The sequence below is a fragment of the Alnus glutinosa genome, chromosome 4 (assembly GCF_958979055.1).
Source record: "Alnus glutinosa chromosome 4, dhAlnGlut1.1, whole genome shotgun sequence".
In the NCBI taxonomy this organism is placed as follows: Eukaryota; Viridiplantae; Streptophyta; class Magnoliopsida; order Fagales; family Betulaceae; genus Alnus; species Alnus glutinosa.
In genome coordinates this window covers 1,851,117-1,868,100 of record NC_084889.1, presented here as the reverse complement: position 1 = coordinate 1,868,100, position 16,984 = coordinate 1,851,117, and the positions used below count along the sequence as shown (strand labels likewise).

The window sequence follows — 16,984 nt, the reverse complement described above, 5'->3', positions numbered from 1 at the left end:
ATGCTTTCTGCATTTCTATATAAACCACGCTCATTGATCATTTTTTTTCATCTCATGAACTAGTGTTCCTTCTCGATCTACTTCCCTACACTAAGCCAGTTTTCTTCTGTCTATCTTCTTATCTGTAGTTTTCTTCTGATCATTTTGTTTCATTCGTGTCTCGCTCTCTTGCTTGCTAAGTTAAAAACGGATCTGTGTTGCTTAACGGATCTCAATCTCATAAAGATCAATACCCCACTTACGTACCCATGGCGTCTCTATTCTGCCTCCTTACCATACTGACCGTCATCAACCACTTATTCACCTCAGCATTAGCACAACTTCCGACCACCAGTACCCCCTCCGCACCATTAGTTCCATCTCCAACTCTCCCTCCATTGCCATCCCCTTCGCCACCTCCCCCTCCAATGCCAACATTAACTCCACCAACACCTCCTAATCTCCTCATGTCTGCTGAGATTTTTCCCAAACCTTTTGGGGTTGGAGTATACTCTATTCGTATAGGGCTAGGTAACCCTCCGCTCAGCCAAAATATGGTTATAGACACAGGGAGTGACGTTACATGGTTTGAGTGTAAACCATGTAATTGTGACCAAACCCCAGGACGCCTCGTATTCGACCCACTAAATTCCTCATCTTTTTTCGTGGTACCTTGTGATGATGCCGCCTGTAATCACTTCGGTTGCAACAACAATCAGTGTCAGTACGAGGTGGACTACATGGACGGCTCCTTTACGAAGGGCTCTCTTGTACTCGAGACACTCACGTTCGGAAGGACCACTCTTCTGAATATGTTCACCGGGTGCGGGCACTTGAACCAGTTCGGAGTGCCTGGAAACAATGGCTTGATGGGCCTTGGAGGTGGGCCATTGTCATTGCCGTCTCAACTTCGGCTCCGTGGATTGGCTGACACGTTCAGCTATTGTTTGCCGCCGGTTTCGATTTTTGGGTCACCAGGTTGGTTGAATTTCAGCCTTCCAGGTGCGGTGCTACCTGCAAAAACCGCATGGATCCCCTTGCTCCGCAACTCAAAAATGCAGACCTTTTATTCTGTTGAGCTCTCGGGCCTTGGGATTGGAGACATGCGACTGCCCATTCCCCCAAACAGTTTCACAACGACAAAAAAGGGCTTTGGGGGAGTGATTATTGATTCGGGTACAACGTATACCCACTTACCGACGCCTGTTTACGAGGTTTTTCGTAACGCTTATGTTGCAAAAACCGTAAATCTTCCACGGCCCTCCTTTGTGAACTCCTTTTTTGACACGTGCTACAACCTATCTGGCTTAGAGTCGGTTCAGGTTCCGAACGTGTCATTTTTCTTTTCAGCCGGTCCAATCCTGACGTTGAAAAGAATAAACATTCTAGTTAAGGAAGAATATGTTTTTGGGGATCAGAGCATTTTCTGTTTGGCATTTGTCCCAATCAATGATACTAAATTCATTATTGGGAACACTCAACTAGCAGGAATCCAGACGACCTTCGATCCAGCTGCTGGATATATGGGGTTTGGTCCGAGTACTTGTGGTACTCCAGAAAATTCCCCACATTGTCATGGGCATTGGCCTGCTAGGAGCATAGCCTTAGAGAATTCTCCAAATCCATTATTGTTGGTATGTTTATTTTCGTACATTTTATTAGTTAATAAATACATGTGATTGATCAAACTTGTAATTAAATAAAAATTCCAAAACGGGTGCGCCCTTAATGCACGTTTCCCATCTTAATCGAGATCTAGATGCAGTACTCATTTAAGAGACTGAATATTTGTAGCCAACTATAAATTGGCTTTTATTTTCATCAAGAGGGACATTGAGAATGGCATCCTTAATTAATTGTCAGTGATATTGGTATAGTAGACCACTTGCTTTACGTGGCATATATATGCGCATTCGGATTTCTGGATAAATTTACCTCCCAGATAAATTTACCTCCCAAATGTAAAAAATGCTTGGCCTATATAAATTTACTGGAGTGATCGATCATGTGATTAATGCAATCAAATCGATCTTAATTTCTTTTAAATTGATACAAAGAATCGATATTACATAAGTATTGGGCGGTGAGGTGTACGTCCATCAGAAGCTAGTATATATGCAGTACGTACAGTTTGTTGCGATAAGTTAAAAAATAAGGAGAAAAAGGCAATCTTTATCCCTATGCGGAAATAATCATTAACAACACTCCAGTCCACCCTTTTTCCAAATAAGCCAAAAAGCCAAATGTAAGAATATATCTTTCTCTGCCAATATATATCAGAAGTTTGAATGCATTACGTACGCACTACTGCTTGAAAAACAAAGGAATTGAACATGTGCAACCCCGCCCACTTTTTCTCTTTTCTTTACTTTTCAGTACTCCCGCTTTAATGAGTCATCCAGTCGGCCACTAGAATGTGAGTGTGATTTCTAAGTATTAAAGGAGAATGATGCTATTGTCGCAATATCCTTTTAGAAATTCATTTCAACCCCAAACATTATTTGGTAATTTTGTAAAATTAAGCAAAAAGATTTGATAGAACAATTTGGTAAATTTTGTGAATTTAAATGTATTGCTACCGTGTACAACAATAATGAATAATATGAAATCGAAAAGAGAGAGAGAGAATTGAGACAAATTTTCGTGGTTCGGCATTATACATACATTCACAAGAGTGTGACTATATTTCATTATGTGATTTAGGGTTACAGGCTAACAGCATAACATATTTATAAGAAAACCCTATGTTAACTTTGCTCCGCTCCGATAACTACCACTACAAAAAAAAAAACTGCATTTAGTACCGTTATTTTAATGCGTTTTAAGTTATATAAACGGCACCAAATAGTTAGTGTTGTTTATATACATTGTTGCTGGTATGTTTATTTACATGTTTTTTATTTGTTAATAAATACATGTGATTGATCCGCTAGAGACCACTCCTCATGAAACGGAGGTTATTAGTTCGAATCCCCCTCTCCCTCTTGTGTGAAAATGTTAAAAAAAAAAAAGAAAAACATTCACGTCATTTATCAAACTTGTAATTAAATAAAAATTCCAAAACGGGTGTGCTATTAATGCATGTTTGATGTTTCCCATCTTAACCGAGATCACTCATTAAGAGACTGAATATTTTTAGCCAACTATAAATTGCTCTTTGTTTTCATCAAGAGGGGGACATGCATTGATAATAGCATCCTTAATTTGTCAGTGATATTGGTATAGTAGACCACTTGCTTACATGGCATGCTCATTCAGAATTCGAATTTTTGGATAAATTTACCTCCCAAATGTCAAAAATGCTTGGCCGGCTTATCACTGGAGTGATATGATTAATGCAATCAAATCTTTCTTAGAGTCAGGTATGTTACGTTGCTTAAGGAGGTTAATTAATGAGAGATTATAGCTAGGAGTCCTAGGACTATTTCTTTCTGCAATCATATTTACAAATGATTTTGGCAAATAGCTTGTCCCTTCTACTTTTCTTTTTTTTTGGCTAGACTTTAAAGTTTTTTGTTGTCTATGTAAAAATATGGTGTCTTTGTGTTCGTATTTAAACAAATTAATCCACTACATAAAAACTGGCATTCAGGGTCATTTAGTTTTATGTCATTTAAGTCAAATGACGCGTAATAAAAATTTTCACTTCGTTTGGTAAGGAATGACGTGAAAATATTGTTGTTTAAATTAAAAGGGTTAAATACGATATTGGTATATGTAGTTTGACTTTTTTTATTTTTTATTTCTTGTGCTTCAATTTTTATCACAGATGGTATCTAGACCATACAAAAAGACGGAGATGGCCGTACTTCCGTTTAAATTTCCGTCTAAAAACTAATGTTAGTCCACGTATCACTCTCTTGTGTTGACACGTGTAATATGCATTAAAAAAATTTTAAAAAAATTTAAAAGAAAATTAAAAAAAAGGGAAAAAAAAAAAAAAAGGAGTGGCCGACCAAAATGGGGTGGCTGGCCACCCCATGGGTAGCCAAAACCCACTAGCGATGGCACCACACAATCCCTGCACTGCCACCATCGCCACGGAATCTGGCCTAAAATTGCACCCATTATTCGTTAAACCATGCTCATCCTTATCCTTTTTACCCAACCCAACTTCCTTCACCAAGTTCCGAACCGCTGGCACAACCTTCAGTGGCCTTCTCCGCCCATTTTTCCTCCATCCAAAACCTGCAATCTTGTCTTAATCATATCTGGGGTGGTTTTGGTTGCTCGGTTGAGTGCTTGTTACAAGGGGTTGGGGCCAAGGTGGGGGTTTCAATGTCAATGTCTGCAACTACCCTTATCCTTTTTGCCAAGTATAGTACTTGTTTGTATTCACCTGCGCGCAGGGCGTCGGGGACCAAATTAAGGGCAAATGTAAAGATTTATAAGTAGTACTTCACAAGAAAAATAAGGGCAAACCTAACGAGTTAGCAGCTTAATTGATTAGCTTCAAAAGCATGTTCATGGGTGGAGCTGCATGAAACTCGTCACTCATGATACCAACTTCTCCAAAACATGGGTAGCCTGAATTAATTAGTGGGCTTTCTGTTTATTTTACATGTTTATGATCTTAAATATTGAAACACGATATTAATTAAAAACATGGAATCAGAGCTTCTTAATTGGTGATCGAAGTATAACTTGTTTAAGTGTCATATTTTGAAGCTCATGAAATATTGCTTTTCAAGCCCAACCATTCCCAGAAATCATGCATGGTTTGGCCCTTTCGGCTAGAGTTCTCTATGATTGAACCTCTGACGTCAGGTCAAAAACTCTACTGACATGCCAGTCTGCCACCCTAAGCATTTTTCTTTGATGGTTTTTTGAGCTGGGTATTTCCTTAAATTGTAACACCTTTTTTTCCTCATATCTGCTTCAAATCCTTAAGTCTTGTGGCCAACTTTGTCAAGTGTTTTACAACTTACAGAACCATTCTGAAGCACCCATGTAATTTATATTAGTTAGTTTAACAGAAGGAGTCAATCACGGAGAGTGGTGATGATGGTAGTTAACCCTTGAGTCTCTCGATCAGTAAATCATAGCCGCTCATTTCGGTCATTGAGTAGTTCGTCTTCGTCACTACAAAAATAAAAAAAATAAAAAAAAATCTTTTGCAGACGTTTATTATAAATGCAAGGTTAAAAAAGTTTGTTGCGTATATTTGGAATATATATGCCGTGAAAATATATATATATATATATATATATATATATATATATATATATATATATATATATATATAGGCATGTGATGAGTTATATACGCTAGGAAAATTTTCCATGTATACAATATATATACTCAATGCCAGGAATGAGTACACTTTCCTGGGATATGAGTCATGGACAAGGATCCTCGATAGTTCAAGAGCCCATATATATGTGTCTCAATTTTATTTTAATTTTTTCTCTTTTCGATTTGTATTATTCATTATTCTGTACATGGTAACAACATATTTAAATTTACAAAATTTACCAAATTGTTCTATCATATCTTTGCTTAATTTTGCAAAATTAACAATAATGTTTGGGGTTGAAATGGATTTCTAAAAGGATATTGCGACAATACATATCATTATTCTCCTATAATCCTTCACTCTCTCCCACTGTCTTTTGTTCTAAAGAGAAATTATATATAAGAAAGAGAATAAAGTTTTCTTTTAAATTGAATTTGAGAAATTTTTGTCAATTCAATCTATTAATTAAATAGTTTAAATGTTATAAGGACATGTAAGTTTAATAGACAATATATATTAAAAAAATAAAAGAAAATCTCCAACTTAATTTAAAAGAAGACTTTGTCTATTAATTAATTATTATAAGGCAAAAAGCAATCCCAAATATTGAAATTTCCGATTAGATGACATTACTTATAAGCTAGCTGGAAACATGGTATATATTATCCCATCAATCTTTATCCGGAATAAATCAATGAAAATAGTTATTGAATCTGTAACATTTATTATTTAATTGCTGAAGTGGATAAGAATTGCCGCACACCATGATTACACATACATATTTAATCAAATCCCAAATATTGATTTCAGGGAATTGAAAGGGGTCTCATTCTCTCTCTCTCTCTCTCTCTCTCTCTCTCTCTCTATTGAATTCCTTTGAGCTCTCGGAAGAATTAATATGAGTAACCCAAACGACATAGACATGCATCACACCAATTATAGGGGCTTTAGACTTAAATTCTCACATGCGCGCCTTGTCAAACTTGTGACACTACCCATGCAGTTACTCAATTATACAACATTGGTAGCTAATGTGCACCTTAATTAGCTATAGTCAGATAAAATTAGTTAAATACATAGAAATAAAAGCCTACATATCAACATATAATTGAATATCGATCTGCACTACTCTTTGTATGTCTGCAGAGAGAATGCTTGAATTCAGAGCATGTATTGGGTTTTCGTTGTACATAATAATTCTTAGAAATCACACTCACATTCATTAAAGCGGGAGTACTGAAAAGTAAAGAAAAGAGAAAAAGTGGGCAGGGTTGCACGTGTTCCTTTGTTTTTCAAGCAGTACTGCATAATGCATTCAAACTTCTGATATTGACAGAGAAAGATTCTTACATTTGGCTTTTTGGCTTATTTGGAAAAAGGGTGCTGGACTGGAGTGTTGTTAAAGATTATTTCCGCATAGGGATAAAAACAGCCTTTTTCTCCTTACTTTTTAACTTATCGCATGAAACTGCACTGCTTGTGATCGATGGACTCATTTTTTTCTTACTTTTGAGAGAGAGAGAGAGAAAGAAGACTTCAAAATGACGACATGCAGAAAACTAGCTAGCAATGAAGGAAAGAAACGTCTTCCTTCAGGCTTCTGCTATATATTTATTTATCTCATATATCAACCTATATGGCTATATATATAGGTCTTCCAAGTACATTCAGACACACAAACACATGGCTGCTTCGTTTGTGACCAGGTGGCGTTATATTGCTATTCGACTTCAATTCCACATCATCTAGCAAATTCCATAGCACAATCTGTGTCTCTTCTCGATGACCTTGTCATGCGCCTTTAAAATGTTTGTTAAGTGTAAATTTGGTAAACCTTCTACTTAAGTGACTCATAATAGGGAAAGGGTCCAAAGGAAGGACCAGATGGCGTTATCATGGCTTCCATTTCTTTTATTTCTTTTTTATTTTTTAAGTTATGGCTTTCATTATTGAGCTTGATATATATATATATATATATAATAACTTTGGCTTCATTTATTTCAACATAAAATATTTTTTAGATTTTTTTTTTCTGGTACGACCGAAAATAATAGTCAAATTGAAAATATTTTTGATTTGACTTAAAAATCTTCATTTAGTTTCGAAAAATTATTTTTGTTTTTAAATTTCGTAAATCATTTTTTCGAATTTGAATTTCTCTTTCTCAAACCGTTGAATCACCACTAAGATAACATTAGGCCACCATCAAGCCATCCCACACTACCACTAAGCCATCATCAAGCCACCCCCGACCACCACTAGTCCACTGTTGTACAACTACCTAGCAAGCACCGGGCAATCAACGCTAGACCACTGCCAAAACTCAAGTTATTAAGTTAATTTTTTTTAATTATTTTATCTTAACATTTTTATGTTGTGAATGCAAATTGACTTTTATAGGCTAATATGATTAAATGAAAATATTAAAAAAAAAAAAAGTGTAATTTTCCATACGTATCAAACACTGAAAATATTTTTTGACGAAAAATATTTTATTCCAAAACATACGAACTGTTAAATATAAAAAAGAATGGACCAAGAGCTGCCAAAATGAACTAGGAATTTAACTTAGAGCATTTACAGCAGGAGTGCTATTTTAACCAAAAAGTTAAATTTGACTATTTTTGTCTCTTTTTCTTCCCTAGCAGAGTAGTCATTTTAACTTTTTTTCTAACTTCATGAACAGTGAATAGACACTACTGGCTATTCACTGTTTATCAGTTATTTAATTTTTTATTATATTTTCTCTTTCTCTCACCCTCTCCCCCACTTCGTTCTCCCTCTCGCTCACTTCTCATCTTCATCCCTTTCTTTTAATCCCGCATCTCCCCCACTTCCCCACTTAGGGTTCGAAGAAAAAGGAAGGAGAAGAATCGGAGAGAAGGAGATCTGAGAAAGGTGGGTCGACCGACGAGAGGCGCCGATTTTTTTCCGGCGAGCAGAGGCGCCGATTTTCTTGCAGGTCGTCCTCCAGCGGTTGAAGAGTGATTTCCAGCTACTTTCAGAGGTAATTTCCTACGACTTCCAACGGTTGAAAGGGGTTTTTTGTGGATTTTTCCTTAGTTGGCCGATTGGGTGCATGTGTTTCCTGTAGCGGCGTTAGTAATTTTGGTTGTGTGTGTGTTGGCTGTGTTGTGAACATCCGGCCGTGTGTGTGTGAATCTCTTGTTCAATTTTAGACAAAACCCGTGAGATTTGTTGGGGACGATTTTGTAATCCCTATTTATTTTGAGAGAGACATGTATAGCACAAGTACTACTTGCATGAATTGGGAAAAGGCCACAAAAAACACTATCTTAGATTCTCCAAACGTTTAGGGAAAAGTGATTCCTTGATAATTAGATTTCTAAGGTTTAATTAACTAAATTTTGTATTCAATAAATATAGGTTCAATGGCCAGGCTTTTAACAATTAGTTTCAAAACAAGTATATGTCAAGATTTCAAGTCACCGAAGAGCTAATCTATAAGTTGAATTAAAATGTGTTAAATTAAAATATTTTGGTATGAAATTAACTGCGGTAAACATCATACTCGAAAGGTTAATGGAATGTGTTACCGTTTCTAATGATTATTAATAGTTTAACCAAATTAATACACACCAGTTTTTAAGACTTTTGAATTAATAAAAGTTAGCTCTTAACAGATTGTTGATATTATCACATTATGTTTTTAATTATATTGGATAATATGTCGGTCTTTTTTAATAGGCTAGAAAGACAAAAGAGAAAAAGAATTACGACAGGCGGAGGATCGAATGATCTATGCCACTATATCTAACAGGTGATTGCAGCCCATTTTCTGTGGCAAAAGCCCAGTCATGTTACAAGTAATAGATTCTAATTTTAATTTAATAAAATGTTCAAGATTATGTCATTTTGGATTTGTTAACTTCTTTTAGACTTTTTTTTATAAAAAAATTATAAAGATTTTAAGACTTTTTTTTACAATTATGTCAAGTTATTATTGGTCTAAATAATCATTAAATAATTTATAAAATTATGTATAGAAAAATCATTCTCTTCCATCTTTCATAAGTGTTAGAGGTGTATAAAAGATGTAGGAGAATTATATATATATATAATAAAATTATAACTCTTGCATAACTATCCCATAATCTCAAAATACATTGGGTGTGATCCATCATGGGTTCCACTCAATATGTTTTGGGATTATGGGATAGTTTTGCATGGATCACTTCCCAGGTAAGAAATGGTTCAGTTACACTTTCTATACACCTCTCTTACACTTAGTCCTACATATATGGTGCCCATTTTTAATTTTTTTTTTCCTTTAAAATTTTTTGAAAACACGTTGGGAAATGAGCATTACATAAGACTGGGTGTAAGAGAAGTGTGCGAGTGTAATAGAATCATTTTGAGATATCTCAGCATCTCTTTCGATATTAAATTTAAGAGATGTGTTATTCTTACATTACATTACTCTACATCAATTCTATACCTAGATGCATTGAGTGTGTGACTCATGTATATGAGACCCACATGTATGGATCTCACATCTTATATGTCTTGATATAGGGTACGTAATGTGACGTAGAAAAATCATTTTCCTTAATTTAATAGGTTTATATTAACTAAATCCTGCACAAATATTTAATTAGCGGGTGTGGTGTTTAGCATTACACTACCAAAAAATCACATTTTCTTGACGGTTTTTTTCTAGACGGTTTTGAAAACCGTCTAGAATTATAGTTTTATAGACGGTTTTATAAAACCGTCTGTAAATTTACAGACGGTTTTATCAAAACCGTCTGAAAATTAATTTCCACCGTCTATAAATTTACAAACGGTTTTAATATAACCGTCTGAAAATTAAAATATACAGTTATTAAAACCGTCTGTAAATTTACAGACGGTTTTATAAAACCGTCTAGAAATTAATATTCAAACTAATTTCCAGACGGTTTTTAAAAAATCGTCTGCAAATTTAGAGACGGTTTTATTAAAACCGTCCTTAAGTCAACAGTTTACAGACGGTTTCAAAAGAAACCGTCTGTAACATTTTTTTTTTTTTTTCTTTTCTTTTCCTGGTTTTTTCTTTTTAAAACCCATCGTTCTTTCTTTTCCTGTTGTTTCTTTCTTTCTCTTCATGACCGAAACCCATCTCTCTCAGAGCCTCTTCGCTCTTCTTCCTCTCTCTGGCCATCGATTGAAGACGGAAGTCGATGGCATCTGGACGGTCGGCAGGAACGGGACGCGCGGCGGGATCTGGACGGTCGGCTGGAACGGGACGCACGACGGGTTCTCTCGACGGATTTCGGCCGGATCCGGCCGGATCTGTTGAACGTACGCCGGTGTACGTGCGTGGGTTTGACAGATCTAGCCGGATCCGGCCGAAACCCACGCTCGGCCAGATCTATGGCCGGAATACAAAGAGAGATCCGGCCCTTCCTCTCTCTTTCTCTCCCCCCTCCGGCCCTTCAATCTTTGGGTTTTTTTTTGGGTTTGGATTGTGTTTGTTTATTTTGTATTTGTTTTTGGTTTGGAGTTAATGTTTGATGGGGTAGTGCGAGAGGTGCGATGGAGAAGAAGCTGATGGAGATGGAGAACGTGCGCATACGTGCGACTGTGACGAACTTCCGGTGGTCCTTCAGCCGGATGGACAAAAATAATTATAATTATAAATATATTAGAAAATAATAATGATTATAATTTTAAAAAAAAAAATTATTTTTTTTTTAAAAAAAAAAACAAATTGTGGACGGTTTTGGACAAAACCGTCCAGAATTTTCTGGACGGTTTTGGGCAAAACCGTCCATAATTTTCTGGACGGTTTTTCTCAAACCGTCTAGAATCAGTTATGGACGGTTTGGTCCAAACCGTCTGGAATTGCGGACGGTTTGTCCCAAACCGTCCCTAACCCGGATTAGCGACACAAATTCATGGACGGTTTGAAACCGTCCAGAAAAAACCGTCTGGACCTTTTTCCAGACGGTTTTTTGCAATTTCTAGACGGTTTGAAACCGTCTAGAATTGCCAAATTTTTAGTAGTGTTATTATGATATTATATGTTTTCCGCAAAAGATTAAAAAGGAAAATATGAGAACCTAATGAGATATTGAGATCTATTACGAGCTGGGTGCATCGTTATTTTATTTGAATTAAAAAAGCACGGAGTAGTACGTCCTGGAAACCAGATTTTCTCCGAATTTTGCAATATTCACATGGAGTAGAATCAGGAAAATCTACCTGGGAAGTGGGAATATTATTATACCGACTACCATCTATTTGATATAATCTAATCATATTATATACTTGTACGCTAAAACATGGATACGCTTAAACATGTTTTTATATTAATTAGTGCCTGGAACACTGAGCAAAAACTAAAATTAAACACATTCGGACAGCAAGAAAACTTGTTATTTCTTATATATTATTACCTAAATTTTAGCTAATCCTTTAAAACACCTCAATTGAACTCTCTTAAGCTAAAGTATTTTTACATGTTGTATGGCAATTGAACTCTACAATGCCTCCTCATCCTAATCACCTTTTCGCCCATCTGGGAATTGAAATGTTGTATTTTGATGTTGATTTTGATTCATTTCAATTGCTTCAAGAGTAATAATTGGAGATGAATTAAATTTCGGTTTGGCCTTTTCTATTGTAATTTCTTCGTATGGAATCATTGATATTGTTCTATAGTGAAAATTCTTTTGATAACATATTGGTTTGTGAAAGAAAAGATAATCACGTAGGAAAATAAAGATGTTAGAGAATTATTATTCTCTAAAACCCAAGTAAGCAAGCCCGCTACAGAGGTTTGGACCTTACCAGTGGCCCGACTAAACCTTGACCCATATGCTTATAATTCAAAAAACCCTATCAAGGGAGGAATGAGCCTAAAAGGTCAATTAAGGCCCACCCCTAATCCACAAAGAAGATCCATCGATAAAGTCCAAAACAACGCTTAGTTCATTCTGGTTAAAAGACAAGAAGCTACATAAATCCAAGATATTAGGCCATGATCTGTGCATGGGCAAAACAGGTCGTGGGTTTGCCTAGTAGTGGGTGTATACTCTTCGGATCACCAGGAGATTTATCGCCCAAAACCATCTCACCACATCTGAAAGATAATCACGATCGGACAAAAGTTCTCCCCTCAACTCAAGGGATTAACCATCTCAACCCTATTTGTACCTCCAGGTATTCTCGAGCTGAAATTATTATTATTGAGGCATTGATACAGATTATCCAACAAATTAACTTAAGCATTGGAGTGGGAGTACCTGGAACCCCCACCAAATGCGCTTATTGTGATTGTTATTTTGTATGCGGAGTTCATTATAATTTCCAAAATAGGCTCATGTCACCAGATTGAAAATTGTCTCGACAAAAGACAATAGAGAAAATAAAAAAATAGATATAATAGATTTTACGTGATTCGGTCTATAATTTGCATCAACAAGATAAAGCTCAAGGTGCTATATTATACTCTTATTTCTCTTAATGAATTCACAATACATCAGACTTCTATTTATAAGAGAATTGGGAAGAGTTTGGATATGATAATCAAATCAATGAACTATACAATTAAATCTATAAGAGATAACAATAATTACAATAAATTTCTTATATCAAATCCTCTATTATACTTTAACAATTTGATAATATTTTTGTAATTGATCGTTAGGATTGTAGTCATTTGAGAAAGGCTTAATGAGGCCCATACATACAAAGTAGGTACGTATCCGAATTGTTGGATCGAGCACATGAGCCTCGTTAAAATTCCCTTTCATAAAAGAGCGGAGCAAATTACAATTTGGCCAAACAAATTATGATCAATCATAATTACAATTCAGTCAACAAATTGCAATCAATCCCGATCTATAATCCCCTCTCTCTCTCTCTCTCTCTCTCTCTCTCCCATTAACTCATTAAATTGAATACAGTATTTTTGGGGGATGGACCAAATTTTGTATGAATCTCTAGCCCAATAGGAGAGGTCCAGACTCTTGGACTAGGCCTCAAACGTACGTGGACTCTAAGCAAAAGTATGATGAATGAGGGCAAGCTGACAAAACTTGGCCATGCCACTCCAATCTCTCATCAGTTTGTTCTGATCGCTAAAGATTTCTTAAGATGCTTTTGATGGGCACAAAAGGAAAGCACCCTAGGGAAAGGATTTGATTTTGGTCCTTAGCTAGCTAGCTCCCTCAATTAATTGCTTCAAAACAAAGCCATGTGACGTGGACCACCACAAATACATTTAATGGTCCCGCGCGAGATCGAGTTGTTTTCCATATTACATACCATGATGTCAACTGGTGCGTATATATGAAGACCTAAGTTTATACTCTTTTTAACCTAAATATGAGTGCAAACTTATCCTAAGTCCCAAGACCTCAAAATAAAACGACCACATCCACATGATGATGGAACCCATCAAAGTTTCATCTTAAATTTGTTATTTCATCTTACATTGTTCAACATATTTGAACAAAGAATTCATGTACACTTTAAAAGGCATATGTTACACGCATGGTCTTTAGTCTTAAAGACCATATAAAAGAAAAAAAAAAAAAAACAATCCAAAACAATATATATTATAAGTTCAGTTTGTTAATGTGTTTTGATGGGTATCTTTTATTTTTTATTTGAAAATAAAAAAGATTTTGATATGATGTAAGAGTAAATTTTTTTTTTTTTTTTTTTGGTGTGTTTTTAAGAATGTGTTTCGTTGATATGACATAAAACAATCGTCAACATTTGAACATCTACATTTTTAATATAAAGAAAAGATGGGCCTTGTTGAAGCTCGCCAAATGATTTTCAAGCCCAACCATTCCCAGAATTCATGGTTGAGGTTTGGCCCATTACCCGATAATTCTCTAAGATTGATATATGGGATTTGGTCCGAGTACTTGTGGTACTCTAGAAAATTCCCCACATTGTCATGGGCATTGGCCTGCTAGGAGCATAGCCTTAGAGAATTCTCCAAATCCATTATTGTTGGTATGTTTATTTACGTACATGTTTTTTATTTGTTAATAAATACATGTGATTGATCAAACTTGTAATTAAATAAAAATTCCAAAACGGGTGTGCCATTAATGCATGTTTGATGTTTCCCATCTTAACCGAGATCACTCATTAAGAGACTGAATATTTTTAGCCAACTATAAATTGCTCTTTATTTTCATCAAGAGGGACATGCATTGATAATAGCATCCTTAATTTGTCAGTGATATTGGTATAGTAGACCACTTGCTTACATAGCATGCTCATTCAGAATTCGAATTTTTGGATAAATTTACCTCCCAAATGTCAAAAATGCTTGGCCGGCTTATCACTGGAGTGATATGATTAATGCAATCAAATCTTTCTTAGAGTCAGGTATGTTACGTTGCTTAAGGAGGTTAATTAATGAGAGATTATAGCTAGGAGTCCTAAGACTATTTCTTTCTGCAATCATATTTACAAATGATTTTGGCAAATAGGCTTGTCCCTTCTACTTTTTTTTTTTTTTGGCTAGACTTTAAAGTTTTTTGTTGTCTATGTAAAAATATGGTGTCTTTGTGTTCGTATTTAAACAAATTAATCCACTACTAAAAAACTGGCATTCAGGGTCATTTAGTTTTATGTCATTTAAGTCAAATGACGCGTAATAAAAAATTTTCACTTCGTTTGGTAAGGAATGACGTGAAAATATTGTTGTTTAAATTAAAAGAGTTAAATACGATATTGGTATATGTAGTTTGACTTTTTTTTATTTTTTATTTCTTGTGCTTCAATTTTTATCACAGATGGTATCTAGACCATACAAAAAGACGGAGATGGCCGTACCTCCGTTTAAATTTCCGTCTAAAAACTAATGTTAGTCCACGTGTCACTCTCTTGTGTTGACACGTGTAATATGCATTAAAAAAATTTAAAAAAAATTTAAAGAAATATTGAAAAAAAAAAAGAAAAAAAGAAAAAAGGAGTGGCCGACCAAAATGGGGTGGCTGGCCACCCCATGGGTAGCCGAAACCCACTAGCCATGGCACCACACAATCCCTACACCGCCACCATCGCCATGGAATCTGGCCTAAAATTGCACCCATTATTCGTTAAACCATGCTCATCCTTATCCTTTTTACCCAACCCAACTTCCTTCACCAAGTTCCGAACCGCTGGCACAACCTTCAGTGGCCTTCTCTGCCCATTTTTCCTCCATCCAAAACCTGCAATCTTGTCTTAATCATATCTGGGGTGGTTTTGGTTGCTCGGTTGAGTGCTTGTTACAAGGGGTTGGGGCCAAGGTGGGGGTTTCAATATTGTCAATGTCTGCAACTACCCTTATCCTTTTTACCCATGTAGCAACCAAACCACCCCAGATAAGCCTATGAGCGACAGAGTAAGAAGCCCACCAAACCGCATTTGATGGCGCATACGTTAATATGGAAATCCCAAATCCCCTGTACAGCCCTCTTGGACCATCGGAATTGAGACTCTTCCTAATTAAACGCATCAATCCCATTGCTATATTTCATATTTGCCACAATTCACATGGGGAAGGATGTTACCCAGCATCATGAGTGTTGGGGAAATAATCAGACCCGAAGCCACGTGGTCACCAAGTCAAGTCGAAGGTTCGACCCGTAGGTCCAACCCGGCGAGGTCACCTCGGTAAGAACACCTCGGTCAGAACACCTCGGATGTTTGTCATAACTCTATATAAAGAAATCAACTTGGTGCCTGAGCACCTCGGGCAATGACATATCTCGATAAATTGGACACCTCAAATCGAAAGACTCCGCAGGGCGCGGAATACTCCGAGATCTCCTAGTCTGAATGGAGTGAACACGTCTCGGGGTTTTTCCACCTCGGAGGATTGGTCAGTGTAAGCGCTGTAAAGTTATCTTCTCAGCTTCTGCAAGTAAGTATTTGTTAACTGTTAGAACTCTATATCCAAGATTCGTGGGATTTCTATTAAGTCTCCAATCCCAAGATTTCTGAAGTAGATCCATATCCCAAGATTAATGGGATACAGATCCCTATCAACGTGGAATTTAGTTGAAAGAGGCAGAGTCCTATCCAACTTGTACTCAATTTAAATTCTATGAAGATAAGGTTGAAACCTACACGATTCATGACTAAGACTCCTAGTCCTTCAAGAACTCCAGTAAGTCTATAAGTAAGACTACTATACCAGGTATTTACACATATATTCTTTAAGTTATGAGATTTCTAGTTCTCCCTGAAAGTCATAAAGTTTGTATTGACTTAGTCATCGGAGTGGGTGTATTCGGTGCCCTCGACTAGTTGTTTGTTATTTTTGCAAATCTCGAGGAAGGCAGGGAAGATAGGAGTTTGTTTGATGAATCACAAGGTGACACGTCACCATACCGAAAACTGTACCAACAGTTTGGCACCGTCTATAGGAACGACATTGTTCCTTCAAAAAAATAAATTTGTCATGGTGAAGACGTGCCGTACCAATCCGGGTCAGAACAACACCCATGAAGAAGCAGAGTCCATCGGCCCTGAGGCCCGAATAGCCAATCTGAATCAATAGTTGGCTCAAGCACAGAAGAACGTAGAGGATCTATTGGCTCAGAATGCGATGTTGCAAGCTTCCAGAACGCCCGCACCATCTCAACACCTAAAAGGGGGAGAGAATAGCCGAAACGAAGATTGCTGAGTGGCTCCAAGTGAACACTTGGAAGGATATGGAGAACAAGGTAACCCCCAAAATGAGAACAATACTTTACAAGGGAACCAGCCTCTACCCCATCAACCGAGGCTGAGAGGAAGCTATAGCAG

At 36.5% G+C, this 16,984-nt stretch overlaps 1 protein-coding gene across 1 annotated transcript; it reads left to right on the top strand.

Moving 5' to 3' along the window:
* Window positions 1-248: 248 nt before the first annotated feature.
* LOC133865606 (protein ASPARTIC PROTEASE IN GUARD CELL 2-like) lies at window positions 249-10,845 on the top strand. Its single transcript, XM_062302025.1, has 2 exons — window positions 249-1,613; window positions 10,741-10,845. The coding sequence occupies exons 1-2, from the start codon at window positions 249-251 to the stop codon at window positions 10,843-10,845; spliced, it is 1,470 nt and encodes a 489-aa protein (XP_062158009.1).
* The last annotated feature ends 6,139 nt before the right edge of the window (window positions 10,846-16,984 follow it).